This window comes from Chrysochloris asiatica, unplaced genomic scaffold (assembly GCF_000296735.1).
Source record: "Chrysochloris asiatica unplaced genomic scaffold, ChrAsi1.0 scaffold00025, whole genome shotgun sequence".
In the NCBI taxonomy this organism is placed as follows: Eukaryota; Metazoa; Chordata; class Mammalia; order Afrosoricida; family Chrysochloridae; genus Chrysochloris; species Chrysochloris asiatica.
In genome coordinates this window covers 2781019-2796241 of record NW_006408543.1, presented here as the reverse complement: position 1 = coordinate 2796241, position 15223 = coordinate 2781019, and the positions used below count along the sequence as shown (strand labels likewise).

At 46.0% G+C, this 15223-nt stretch overlaps 1 protein-coding gene across 1 annotated transcript in view; it reads right to left on the bottom strand.

Annotated features, from left to right (window-relative positions):
* Nucleotides 1–15223, bottom strand: part of AK7 (adenylate kinase 7) — an 86882-nt gene that overhangs the window by 16940 nt on the left and 54719 nt on the right. Inside the window, exon 12 of the mRNA XM_006839511.1 lies at nucleotides 14567–14693. Coding sequence (XP_006839574.1) covers nucleotides 14567–14693 — 127 coding nt within the window. The remainder of the gene's footprint in view (nucleotides 1–14566; nucleotides 14694–15223) is intronic.

Below are 15223 nucleotides of genomic sequence, written 5' to 3'. Positions count from 1 at the left end.
CTTTTTCAGTGGACACATCCCCTTGTGGCCCCCCTGGACAGTTTTCTCTCAGGCCCAGACAGGGAGAGATTAAGGAAAGAGGAATCCTGGTGTGGCACTCTAAGATAAGCACTGGACTACTAATCACAAGGTTGCAGGTTAAAATCCACCAGCTGCTCCTCAGAAACCCTATCTTGGGTGGCTCTGAGTCAGAATAGATTCCACAGCACTTAACAGCAACAGCATTGAGGAGGGAGGCATTGTGTCTAAACTCAGCACAGTGGTTGAATGCCAACAGGATGCAGCTTGCCCACAATAGTCATTGAGAACTTAACCAAGATTATCAAACAGCTTCAGGCCTAGAGGGTGCACAATTACACCAGGGAGGCACACACCCTTCCAACATTCAACCATACAGAACAAGAGGGCAGCATTTGCTCAGAGATAAAGCTCAGAAGGCAGAGAGGGGTAGGAGAGAAGCACACATGGAAACCCAGGGAGGAAGTGGGAAGAGAGCGCTCACATTGTGGGGTTGCAATCAATGTCATGGAATAAAATGTGTTTGAACTGTTGAATGCAAAATTAATTTGCTCTACAAACTTTCACCCAAATCAAAATAGAAGTTAAATAAAAAAATAATGGGCCACAATCGTGAAGACAAAGCCCTGTCTCATATTGCTTAATCTGCACATCCACTCAAATGTGAGTTTGGCAAGTGTGAGAAATGGATCTCCAAAGCCATTTCCGGGGATAAGGAACGTGAATACTTTTGGCTTCTTTATCAGTGAGCCGATTATGTAAACTAAGTAGTTTGGGGCCACACACTCCTCTTTGAAAACAAAACAAAACTCAAGACAAAAACCCACTTCGTATTGTGAATTAATTGGTGACTGTTTACAGAGAAGGTCCATTTTTCCAACCAACAATTCAGACACATCTTGTTTCGTGACATTGATTGCATCCCCCACAACATGACGTCATTGGTCCAGCTCCCTGTTTCCCACTTCCATTCCTCCTTCTTTCCTAACCCTTCTGAACTCTGTCTGTAGGTAAAGGCTGCTCTTTTGATCTCAAATGGTTGGTTCTAACGTGAGTGTTCTTTCCTTGTGTTGCTGTTCAACCTATGTGGTTGTTGTTGGTGTGTTGTTGAGTCGGTTCTGACTCATAGCAACTCTGTATATGGTTTCTGAGGAGTGGCTGGTGAATTTGAACTGCTGACCTTGTAGTTCAAACCGACCTTGTGATCCAGTGCCTTATCCCAGAGCACTCCACCAGGGCTCCGTTCAACTTATAGACCTATCTATTGTTTAGCCTAAAATGAAGCCATGAGATGAGCTTAGTTCCAGGTGTAAAGGGTGAGTAAGTCTAGGGGGTTCCACCTGTCTCTCTCTATCCAGTCAGTAAACCTGTTCCTTTTTATGATTCGGAGTTTTGGTCCACATTTTCCTCCATCTCTCCAGACCCTGTATTGTGCTTCCTTTGGGAGCAGCTGGTCCTGGTGGCTGGACACCACTAGGTACACTCCTCTTTGGTTCACTCTAGTGATGAAAATACAGTGAGCTCAGGAAAACACCTCTGCTTTCTACTGTCACACTGATCCTCACACGGTCACTTGTTGAGAACATAATGGTATTGTACAGAAATTTAAGTCTTATGGCAGCGCCAAGAAAAGACTCACAGGTGTAACTGAACATAATGAAGCCTCTAGAAATGGCTTTACATAAATTCCTAGCAGGTTCACAGTGGCAAAATAAGGATGTTGTTATTATGTGCCGTGAAGTCAGTTCCGATTCATAGCGATGCTGGACAGGGTTTCCGAAGCTGGAAATCTTTATGGGAGCAGAAAGCCTCATCTTTCTCCCGCAGAAAAGCTGGTAGTTTCAAACTGCTGACCTTAAGGTTTGCAGCCTGATTCGTAACCACTACGCTATCAGAGCTGAATAATAATAAAGCCCAAATTTAAAATGTCAAGGGATTCACTGGAACTGGAAGACTAGCTTCGCCTGAGTAGTCAGTTTTTACTTCTCATTAAGGGAATTCACCTTTCAGCCGTGATCCCCCTCAATGCACCCCTTGGCGTCTTCCAGGCACTGAGTTTGGCCACTCACGGCTTCCGTGAGCAAGAAAGGGAAGCGATCAGCAGTTCCTGGGAGCTGCTCCAGCTGTGGCTGAGTCTGCTAACCCCGAGGACCTCCTGTGAGACAGAGGGAGCTAGTGCCTGGTTGTGCATCGTCCTCGCCAGCATCAGATCCGCTGTTGTGATCACTGTGCGTTCTAAGTGTCTCCCAGCCTACGGGGCACATCTTTCAGCACGACATCACGTAATAGTCTGTTGTAATGTGTTGAATTCCACCGGCTAATTTCCAGCCCTGGTGGTGCAGTGGTTAAGTGCTCAGCTGCTAACTGAAAGGTTGGGTGGTTTGAACCCACCAGCTAGCTGCTCCTATAGACATGTTGTTGTTGTTGTTGTGAAGTGCCTTCGAGTCGGTCCCGACCCATAGCGACCCTGTACAGGGTTTCCAAGGGTGTAAATCCTATAGACATGGAGTCTGGAAACCCTCGGCGGCAGTTAGGTGCTGTCTCACAGGGCCATCAGGAGCTGGAACGGGCTCAATGACACACAACAGGTTTCAGAAGTAGATCATCAGATCTTTCTTCCTCATCTGTAGAAGGAGCTTTGCAGAAGCCGGTCCACCTGCTGGTATTTAAAATGCAATGGCCTAACTTCAAGCCTCACAGCAACACGTGATCCACCACAGCTGGACAAAATGACAGATGGGTCCTTGTGTGTGATTCTATTTGGCCTTTCTTGCCATGGTCTTGTAACTCCCACCAAATGATTGGGTGACTATGCAAAAAAAGTGCTGGTGGTCCACCAAGAGGATTGGATACCTTGCTTATTATGCAAATGAGGTACATGTGTTGTTAAGTGGGTTCTGACCCATAGCGACCCTAGATAGGGTTTCCGAAGAGCACTTGGTGAGCTTGAATCACTAACCCTGGGGTTCAAACTGACTTTGCAGTCCAGTGCATTAACCCACAGCGCCACACCAGGACTCCTTGTGGGGGATTGTTGTTGTTAAGTGCCGTCGAGTTGTAAGACCATACAAACACAAAGGGATTAGTCAGTTTTGCCATACCACCAGGCTTAAAATGAGCCATCTGTGAGGCAGGAAGAGGACCAAGACTAGACAGAAATGGAGAGCGTTCTTTGGACTGGGGGCTCCTGAGCTGAGAATGTCCTAGAAGACAGAGAAGAGAGCTGTTAACACTGGAGAGGGCGCAAGGCAGCAAGAGATATAGCAGCAGAACCAGGAGACCAGCAGGAGACAGTCTGGAAGCTTCCAGATCCACGGAGCAAAAAACCGAACACCCTCAGGGTGAGGCTGACTGGCAGAGTAGGGGGCTTCTGGGCACATATTGGCAGAGTTAAAGAGCTTTGTAACATATGACCAAGCAGGGCAGAGGCTGGGCTGACTCAAGAGAGAGATGTCTGTGGGTACAGCTGAGAAACTGTCCTAATCCAAGAACTGTGTCCTGAGTTGTTCCTCATAACTCCAATCCATAACTTCCCAAATAATCCCCATAATGGTGAGTGCGGTCTGTGAGGTCCGTGTGGCCCCGGCCGTGAGTTATCAGACCCAGCAGACAAGCAGAGCATGTCGTGGGAGGGTGGGCTAGTGTCAGAATTGGTTAAAAGGCTGGAAGGGGTGTGTCTGACTTCTACCTCATGGGACTCAGCTTTGGTCTGATGCTGATGGGACTCTTTCCTCACCCTGGGTGGAGTCAAAGTAAGCGAGGGGATGCTGCCTCCGTGCCATTTTTACTGGGGTGGTATGCTAACTGGAGGCATTACTGAGTACTCAAAAGGCCACACCCCAGTGACTTTCCCTGAAGAGCTGTGATGTTCTAGAGACCCACAGAACCAGCACTGAGAGATTTTTAAATGCTCCACTGCAATTCTCAGCCAAGCAGTAGAAGTGTGTATGGGGAGACAGCAACACATACCATCAACCAGTCAGCTATCTGAGATCTAGAGGGCTGCATTCACCAAGGACAAAATTTAGGTGTGCTAGGAAAGGAGGAGGAATGGAAACCGGAATCACAGGGAGGAAGTGGGCTAAGTGATGTCCCACAATAAGAATGGCAATCCTTGAGAGGAGAGAAGTGTATCATTGGTTAAATGTAAAACTGATGATCTGATGGAAGCAAATACTGTTGACTGACGGTGCATGGAGGAGACTATAATCACTGCAACGAAACGATGGTGTAAAGCCAATGTTCTCCCACGTCAACTATCACTCAGTTCACAATAAAAACTTAAAAAAACAACAAACTTCAATTGCAAATGAAAACAAAAGCAAAAAACTGATGATCTGCTCTGTAAACCTTCATGCAATTCACAATAAAAAGGTAAAACAAAATGCATGTGTTTTGTGGTTTTTTTCTTTCGTCTTCTTTTTTTTTTTTTAAGGTTTTTATTGTGGATTGAGTGAAAAGTCACAGGGCAGATCATCAGTTTTACATTCAACAAAGCATACATCTTGCTTCATTACAATGGTTATAATCTCCTCCATGTACCATCAGTTAACAGTATTTCTCTCTCTTCACTTTAACTTTTTAAAACAACAACAACAACAAAACCCACTCAGGCATATATAATAATTTACACCTTCAAAGGGCACATTCTGCAAGTCTGCCTCCTGGCCACCAGCTCTTAGTCCCTCTCTTCCCATGAATCTAGTCCTCAGCTGCTCCCCCTCCCCATGCCCCCATCTCTGTCTCCATCTCTGGCATCGCTGATTCTCTGGATAAGGTCCTGCATTCCGCTTGTGTGCTTCTCCCTTGATGGTCCTAGGGTCCTCTGTTTCTGGACTGTAAAATTAACCACTCCCCTGTTTTTGTTACAAAACTTCTACCTTTACAATTGTGATAGTCGCAATTAGTCATGATAACAATTAGTCACTATTGACTCATACAAATCTTATCTCCATCTCCTTTCACCAGACCCATCTAGACAAAATGAAAGCTGTTCAGTGGGGACTCTTTCTTTCCCCCATACCTTAAACTAAACTCCCTCTTGAAACTTTAAGCTAGTCAATTCATGCCTTTCGAATCAAGCTGTGAGCCGCAAGGTCAGCTGTTCCGCGCATGAGACATGAGGCATTCTGCTCCCATAAAGATTTACAGCCTCGGAAACCCTGTACAGGGTCGCTATGAGTCAGAACCAACTCCCCGGCACACAGCCACCACCACCACCATTTTAGGTAGCCAATGTCCAAGTTGTCCATCCCTATCTACCCTGTGTACAGAGGGGATAAGCATTGATACTTGATGTGAAAACTCCTTCCCTCTCTGTTGGTATTTAGAGTTACTACCGCCATGAGTATAGGTCAAGTTCATCAAATTATAGCAATTTACCTTTGTTTCCTTTATCAAAAAAAATTTTCTTTTTCTTTTTTTGTAATCTTCCTCTAGGCAAGTTCTGATTGTCAAGCCATCGAGGCTAGGTCAAAAGGGTACTGTCTGCAAGACTGGGTGTTCTTGTGCAATTCACCACACTTCATATCAGCTCTAGCCCTCTGTGGCTATGTCCTTGTCCATGGGCTCAAGTGTCCACAGGTCTCACCACACTTTGGACTAACCAGCTCTTCCTCTTCTTTCTATCTTCTCCAGGTCAATGGGAGTCAATGGACTGTGGCTGAACTCAGTCCATTTCTTCATTGATATCTTTCTGCCTCTTCCACTCACCAGTAGACCAATGTGGCTGCCAGCAAGCTCACATGCCTGTTCTTGTGTTCCCATTGAGTTTCAGTCTTAGAGGGGAGTTTGTCCTGAAGGAACTTGATTCCGTGCCTTGATGGCTTCCTGGCGAACAACTTGCTTATTCTTGTAGCCAGTAATGCTGACATTTTTGTTTTGGATTTTTCCTGATGAACTTTCTTTGAAGACATATCTTTTGTTGCTCTAGCTGTTCCAGGCTGGTCTGCTTGTCCTTGCTAGTGGGCAAGGGTTTTTTTGTTTTTTTTTTAGGGGAGAGATGAGAGTAGATTTAATATTTAATATTAAAGTCCTGGTGTGGCACTGTAGTATAAGCACTGGACTGTTAACCATAAGGTTGGTGACTCAAACCAACCAGCTGCTCCTTAGAAACCCTATACAGGGTTGCTAAGATTTGGAACCAACTCAGCAGCACTTAACATTAAGTGCTGATAAGGTTTTAAATGTTCATTTGAACCTATGTTCGTAGTGATTCAGACTTTAAAAACAGATAGCTGCAAAATATTGTTCTCAAATAATGCATGTGCAATAGGCACATGATGAAGTTGATACATTTTTGGGCCGCCCCCCACCCCCCAAGACGACTTTTTCTTTTCAAGTTCATAGAACAAGTAGTGTGATGATCAGCTGGACTCCTGCCACCTAGTCAGTAAGTCTACAAGGCTCTTGAAAGACAAAAACTGAGCAGAAAGAACCTCGAATTAGCATCCCACAGCTTGATTAAGAAGCACCTATTTTGGCTGCTGTGTGGGGTCTGATGGGGGTGGAACCCCAGAGTACCTCGCCATCGTGTGTTGCTGGACCCACTGCAATCGCAGAATCACAAACTGGATCATGTGAGGGAAGACTGAGTTAACCCCTGGAGACAGTTCAAAGGTCCTGTTTTATTCAAATACAACCCAGGTCCATATTCTGGTTTCAGGTATAGAGGAACAGGAAGGATTTTCTAATAAACTTGAGGAAGAAAAAATGATCTTCCTAAGGTTCGAGGGGGCTGTTTGGCTTCATAGAAAGAGTGGGTGGGTGGGAATGAGTGGAGCAGAGAAGGCAAAAGGGCCACTTGCTCCTCCCCTCGGAGACCACATCTCTCCTGGAAAGGCTGCCTACCAGCTGGGTCCTCTCCTGTCTCCTTTGAAAGACAAGGCTTTCTTCGACCTGGAGAATTCAGTCACTGTTGGGAACATGACCCAGTCTCCACTTTAATTCCTTTTCTACTTGATGGCTTCCCAGTGCATGGAAGAAGCTCAGTAGATACCTCTTACTGTCCCGTAACTCTCCCCGCTCCTCCCTGACAAAGAGCGTTCTGTTCTTGCTGTTGGGTGCTGTTGGTCCGTTCTGACTCATAATGACAGCAGAAGGAAACACTGCTGGGTCTTGTGCCATCTTCACAATGGTTGTTAGCTTGAGCCCACTGTTCCTGCCACCGTGTCAGTCTGTCTCCTTGGGGGTCTTCCTCTTTCTCACTGACCATGACATCCTTCTTCAGGGATTGGAGAATGAGAGATGATGTCTCCTTATCCCTGCTTCTAAAGGAGCATTTTGGTGGGACTTCTTCCAACAAATTCATTTGTTCTCCTGGTAGCGTACGGTACTTACAATATTCTTCTCCAACACCATCATTCAAATGCATCGCTTCTTCTAAGGTCTGCCTTATTCACTGTGCAACTTTCATATGCATATGAGGTGACTGAAAATATCATGACTTGGGTCTGGCGCAACTTAGTCCTCAAACTGTTATCTTTGCTCCATAACACTTTAAAGCGGTCTTTTGCAGCAGCTATGTCCAATGCAATACGTACTTTGAGTTCTTGATTGCTGCATCCATGAGTGCTTATTGGGGATCCAAGCAAAGTCAAGTCTGACAACTTCAATCTTTTCTTCATTTATCATGATGCTAATTATTGGTCCAGTTGTGAGGATTTCTGTTTTCCTTACACTGTTGTACATCTCTACTGAAGGCTATAGTCTTCGATCTTCTACCAAGCAAGGTATCATCTGCCTATCGCAGGTTGTTTATGAGTCTTCCTCCAATCCTGATGCCACCTTCTTCATATAACCCAGTTTTTCAGATGATTTGCTCAGCATAAGATTGAATAAGTATGGTAAAAGGATACAACCCTGGTATACATCTTTCTTGATTTTAAACCATTTAGTATCCACCCCCTTGGAATCCTGGTTACGGCATTGCAGGATAAGCATTAGACTACTAACCACAAGGTCAGCAGTTCAAATCTACCAGCCACTCCTTGGAAACCCTATACAAGGTCGCTATGAGTTGAAACGGATTCGATGGCACTTAACAACAACAGCCAGTACCCCCTTACTCTGTCCTTGGTCTACGTACAGATTCCTGATGAGCACAATGAAATATTTTGGAATTCCCATCTTTCCTAATGTTATCCATAGTTTGTTATGACCCACACAGTTGAACGCTTTTGCACAGTCAATAAACCATAAGTAAACACCTTTCTGGTATTCTCTGCTTTCAACCAAGCTCCATTTGAAGTCACCAATGATATCTCTTGTTTTACATTCTCTTCTGAACCCAGCTTAAATTTCTGGCAGCTCCCTATTGATGTCATGTTGAAACTGTTTTTGAACGCATTCTAGGTCCTATTTTGGCTCTTGAATTTGTTTTAATTTTCCTATAGCCAGCCCCTGGCCTTTTCTGACTGATGATATTGAGATTTTCCATCATCTCTTCCACAGATGTAGTTAATTTGATTTCTGTGTACTCCATCTGGTGAGGTGCATATCCACAGTCACCTTGTATGTTGTTTAAAAAAGGTATTTGCCAAGAATAAGCTGTTGGTCTTGTAAAATTCTACCATTTGACCTCCAGCATTGTTTCTATCACACAGGCCCTGTTTTCCAACTCCTGATGCTTTTTTCTTTGGTTCTAACCTTCGCATTCTAATAACCAGCAATTATCAATGATCTTGATTACATGTTTGATCAATTTCAGAATGAAGAAGTTGGTAGAATTCTTCAGTTTCATCATCACTGGCTTGAATGGTTGGTGAATAAATTTGAAGAATAGTGGTATTAACGGATATTCCTTGTAGGCATATGGATATTATCTTATTACAGATAACATTGTACTTCAAGACAGATCTTGAAATGTTCTTTTCATTGATGAATGCGACGCTATTCCTCTTCAATTGGTTGTTAGCGGCATAGTAGTCCATATGATTGTCCAATTTAGAATGGCGACTTCAGTCTGTTTCAGCTCACTAATGCCTAGGATATCAATGTTTATGTGCTCCATTTCATTTTTGACAACTTCCAATCTTCCTAGATTCATACTTTGTACATTTCATGTTCCAATTATTAATGGATGTTTGCAGCTGTTTCTCCTCATCTTGAGTTGTGCCTCATGAGCAAATGAAGGTCCCAAAAGCTTTACTCCGTTCATGTCATCACAGTCAACTGTGCTTTGAGGAGGCAGCTCTTCCTAAGTCAGATTTTGAGTGCCTTCCAACCTGACGGGCTCAGCTTCAGGCACTAGATCTGACACTGTTCCGCTGCTATCCATGAGGTTTTCAGTGGCTAACCATTCAGAAGTGCCCTGCCTCTCCTTCTGAACCGGAAGCTCTGCTGAAACTTGTCCCCCATGGGTGACTCTGATGGTATTGAAAATACCTGTGGCATAGCTTCCAGCATCACAGAAGCCACCACAGTATGACAAGCCGACAGACAAGTGGTGGAAGAAGGTTCTCGCTAGGAATATTGTTCAGAGTTTGTCTGGTCCTCTTAGCCTGAATACAGGACCCCTGGCGATGCAGAGATTAAGCACTTGGCAGCTAACTAAAAGGCTGCAGGAGAAAGGACCTGGTGATGGGCTCCTGTAAAGGGGACGGCCCACAGAGTCCCTGGGAATTGGACTGGACTCCATGGCAGTCGGCTGGGTCCATCTGAATACCTTCTCTAGGGGGCAGCACAACTTACTCCTCCCAACAGCCCATTTCTCATCTTAGGCCTCAGGCCAAAGGTTTTCGTGCACACTGGTGACTTTCTGAGGTCCCAGTCAGTCTGCCCCCTTCCCACAACATGAACTTGCCCCATTTCCTTCCTTGGGTGACCTCACAAAGGAATGTCCTCTCATTAGAATTATTATTTCCTTTCCCGAAAAAGAGGGGAGCCAGCATTCTGTCAGAATGCTCTAAACCCAGTCCGTACCCTGACGCTTGGGGCAGGGCCGTGGTATTAAGTGCTTGCCACCAAGTGGGCTCCTTGTGTAGGTTTGCCGAGGCTGTAAATCTCTGCAGAGCAGAAAGCCGCAACTTTCTCCCGTGATTAGCAGACCAAAGAGTAACGTACTACGTTACCAGCGCTCCTTCCTTTCCCCTCTGGAATCCCAAATGCCACTTCCTCCCTGCCCAGTCCACAGCCAAGCAGGAACCACCCGCAGGTAATGTGCCGGTTTAAGTGGAGACAAGAGCATTTTCTCTGCATCCCCAAAGGCTCCCTCAGACAGGCTTGGCGAGGAAGATGAGGGAGCTGGGCAGCAGAGAAAACCTAGGAGGGCTAATCTGGGGGAAAAGACACACCTCTTCACACACATACAGTTGTGTTGTGGTTGATGTTGATGTTAGGTGCCCTGGAGTCAGTTCCAATGCAGTGACCCTACGAACAACAGAACCAAACACTGCCCAAGCTGGCGCCTTCCTCACAATTCCTGGGAAGCTGGAGCCCATTGTTGCTACCACAGATGCATCCTATAGAGACGATACTAAGTCTTAAACAGGAGTGAAGACGAGACAAAACACAGATCACCTAGATGAGGGAAACTGTCAATCTGACATCGTGGTAAAATCCATGTGGTGACCTTTCATTGGGCACAACCACAACTGTGAACTGATGGCAGCAGTGTGTCCCCCACACACAGCCCATACCTAGAGAAGCCGGGAGGGGCCACTGTCTGTGTCTGGGGCCAGCTCGTGTACGGGGAGTTCTGTTCTTCCTGACCGGCTGGAGGAAGTGACCCAAACCCGACTTTCAAATGCACTCTGCTTCTTCTGACCCTGGCAGTCTGGCTGTCGGAGGTGCACGTGGTACTAAAACAAAACCGTCAACTGATGTTAATCTAGACACAGATAGAATTACCCTCTGCCTGATTAGACAGGCTCGCCGGCAAAAAAGCCTTCAGATTTCATGCTGAAAAGCAGGCCCAGCGTCCTTGAAGTGGGCGGGGGAGACACAAGCTTAGGCAGTCTGGCCCAGGGACTGCCGTCAAACAGCCCTAGACCTCTGAGCATCATTAGAATGGAATAAAAGTGTTGGGGATGAGGATGGGGGGAAACTAGGTGCTCATCTAAACTGGGAAGAAGACCACCAAGAGGGTCAAGCATTGGGAAGCCACAAGCCCAGAGATGGAGGGAGCGGTGCAAAGCTCTGACCACGGGGACCGCAGTGGAGGGTCCCCAGTGGAGACTCTGTGGAGGGCCACCAGGAGATGCACAGCTCCAGTGAGGGCTAGCAAGCCCACCACACCACCCGTCATCCAGTGTCACTGACAGCTGAGCCAGCAGCATGGGCACACCTTTCTCCCTTTGTTACATGCGCCCTTAGCCCAACTCTGGAGGGTCAGAACCCGCCAGCAGCAAGGCTGGAGGAGCAAACCAAAGGAAAGACACGATAGTGGGGTGAAGACTGTCCGACAAGATTTACAGCTCTGGTGGTGCAGTGGCTTAAGTGTTGGACTGCTAACCAAAAGGTCAGTGGTTCAAATCTACTAGCTGTTCCACTAGAGAAAGATGAGTCAGATGACTTCTGTAAAGATTTACAGCTGCAGAAACCCTATGGAACAGTTTCACTCTGTCCTGTGGGGTCGGTCAAGAAATCAAATGATGTATTGCATAAGGCAAATCTGCTGCACAAGACCTTTTTAAAGTGTTGAAAAGCAAAGATGTCAGTTTGAGGACTAAGGCACGCCTGACCCAAGCCATGGTATTTTCAATAACCTCATATGCATGCAAAAGCTGCACAGTGAATAAGGAAGACCACAGAAGAATTGATGCTTTTGAGTTATGGTGTTGGAGGAGAATATTGAAAGTGCCACGGGCTGCCCATAGAACCAACAGATCCGTGTTGGAAGAAGTGCAGCCAGAGTGCATCTTGGAGGCCAGGATGGTCAAACTTCATCTCTCATACTTCAGACTTATTGTCAGGAGGGACCAGTCGCTGGAGAAGGATATCATGTTTGGTAAGGTGGAGGGTCTGAGAAAAAGAGGAAGACCCCCAGAGAGATGGATTGGCAAAGTGGCAGCATCAATGGGCTCAGGCATGTTAACAATTGTGAGGCTGGCCCAGGATCGGGCAGTGTTTCGTTCTGTTGTGCACAGGGTCACTATGAGTCAGTACTGACTCGATGGCATCTAACAACAAAAAAATGGGATTGGTATGAGTCAGAATAGACTCTGTGGTTAGGCCTCGGAATGTGTCATGATTTAGAAATGGGGTCTTTGCGGAGGTAACCAGTTAGGCCTTGCATCTAGTGACTAAGGTCCCTATTAGAGAGGGCAAACACACAGAGGAGACAGCCATGAGAAGACAGAGGCAGAGATTGGAATGATGCAGCCACAAGCCCAGGGACCCTTGGAGCCACCAGAAGCTGTAAGAGCCCGGAAAGAATCCTGCCCAAGAGCATCCAGGTGGAACATGTGCCTCTGGACTCCGGAGCTGTGGGAGCTGCAGACAGCGCGTATTGCTGAGAGGATAGTGAGAAGGAAGCTTTCTATAGGGGAAGCATGGGAGCTGGAACAGGACAGAACCCCCTTGTTTTTCTGGGCTTTTCTCCTTCCACAAAGTCTTGTGACTTTCCTATCATGTGTTGTAGTGGGAAAGATTTGAGTTTTCCTTCTCAGGTAGGTTTCTGCCTTATGCTAGTTTGGGCTTTTGCAGGTTTTACTGCATTAGATGCAAGTTCAAAGTAAGGAATAGACAGCTGACCCTTGGACAACACGGGTTTGAACTGTGAGGGTCCATTTCTTGGTGGATTTCTTCCAGTGGCCATGTGACGCGACTCCCCTCTGTGAGCACAGACCCTCTCTCTAGTTGGGGTGGGGCAGGGTGGGTGGAAGGGTGAGCGGTTAGCAGCTACACTAAGATGACTGTTATCACACGGTGCTTTCAGAGGACACTTGCAACGGTTGGGCTGACATGGTGGCAACAAAAATGGGCTAAAACACAACAATTGTATGGATGACGCAGGACCCGGCCGTGTTTTGTTCTGCTATGTTCACAGGGTTGCTATGAGCCAAAGCCGACTTGACAACACCTAACAACAACAACAACAAAACACTTGAGCTCATGGGTAACCAGGAAAACGCGCACATGAAAAAAAAAAACCCATGAGAATCCCTCACAGAAGAAAAACCACATACACGAAGTGGAGTCCTGGTGTGGCGCTCTAGGTCACTTTGGCTCACTGTGAGCCGGGACCGATTCCAAGACACTTAACAACAACAAGGACAACAATTAAGGTTGGAGTCCTGGTGTGGCACTGTGGAATGAGCAAGGACTGTTAACCTCAAGATTGGTGGTTCAAATCCACCAGCTGCTCCTTGGAAACCCTATATAAGGTTGCTGTGAGTTGGAACCAACTCTAGGGCACTAGCGATACCACCAACAATTAGGTTTAGAGTTAGGGTTGGGGTCAGGGTTAGCAATTGTCCCTGTGTGCATTTTTCTTGTGTGTATTTATTACAGTGGGGTGCTTTCTGGTTGGACATTTTTCATGTGTGTGTTTTTCCTAGAAGCAACCTCACTGGTGTGGCAGAGATTCAGCACTGGACTGCTCACCACAAGGTTGGTGGTTCAAATCCACCAACCACCCCTTGGAAATGCTATACAGGGTTGCTATGAGTCAGAGCTGACTTAACGGCACCTAACAACAACAACAAACAAGCTCACTGCAATAGCAGCAGAAAAGAAAAAAAATCCAAGTCTGGGCAATTCAAACCTGCTCTGTGTAGGGTCAAGTGTACATGTATCAGTTGAACCAGCTTTAATGGAAGACCTCAGCTGGCTAAGGACAAAAATGAATGGCTTTCTCCTACTAACCGCTGTTGGCTGTGTCTTCCTACTGGGGAACAGACTCCTCAAGAGACAGCTCAGGCTCACCCCCAGCTTGTGGTTTGATATGAAATGGCTTTTTTAAAGCATGGCTAAACTCAAGGGTACTCACTCATTATTTAGGAGTTCCAATGGGCCAGCTTGCAATTTCATGAAAAGAAAGACTAACCCACCAGAGTGTGGGCTTAGACGAGCACCTTACTGTGATCTGTTTGTTCCACAAACCGCTTACAATGAAAAGTGGACTAAGAATGCTTTTCTATTTCTTCAGATTTCTTTCTCTACACATTTTTGGTACATGCTATCCAATTTCCTATTAAAGATTTCATGAATTTATCAATGCCTTAAGGATATTGACTGTCACATGGGTGGACTTTTTTTCCCCTTTGTCCTTTAATCAATGATATTTTGATGTTTACAAAATATTTAGGAACACAAATCTGATCTCTCTTTTTGCCAACTCAACAATTTCTGCTATCAGTGATGTTTTCTGGGGGATAAAATGATGAATGAGATGGACTGGCTATTATTGTAGTTTGTGTACTTTTATTTTGATAGTAAGTGGGTGGTCCTTTTACACCCAGAACAAAGAGTCACTGCTGCTGAGATCAGGCTAGTCCTTGTGAGTGTTTCCTGTATTCTACTCCAGGCTTTTCAAAGTAAGCAGTCTATTATCCCCAGAATAAAGAGCCACCATCAGTGAGACCCAGCCATCCCGTGCGTGCGTCACCTGCATTCTGCTCCATGTTCTCCTTGATGCCTTCTAGGAGTTCCTGTGCATCTTCCACGTTCTCCTCTTCCTCCTCTTCACCTTCGTCTTCTTCCTCCCCTCCTTCCTTGGGCGCGACAATTGCTTCCTGCATGCCACAGGGATATTCATATCAGAGGACACCCCACACTGATTTGCTACACACAGGCCACCTGGAAAACAATCCCGGGAAAAGGCTGGGACCCAATAAGGGAAGGTAGCTGTTAAGGACTGAGCTGTGTCCCCCAAAATACATGCTGTAAATCCAAACCTCTATACCTGTTATGATAGTCCCATTTGGGAATGAGGTTTCTGTGTTATGCTGATGAGGCATCATTAGTAGAGGTGTGCCTGAAATCAATTTAACATCTCAAAGAGGAGATGAAGCAAAGAGAAGTCTGCAAGAGAGTAGCGATGGGAGGCTGAGAGACAGAAACTTAACGGAGACAGAGACCTTCCCCCACAGCCAACTGAGCCTTCCCCTAGAACCAGGACCCTGAATTTTGATTTCTGCCCGCCTTAATGGTGAGAAAGTGCCATGAGCTGCCAAAAGAACCAATAGATCCATTTTGGAAGAAGTGCAGCCAGAGTGCTCCTTAGAGGCCAGGATGGCCAAACTTCATCTCTCATACTTTGGAC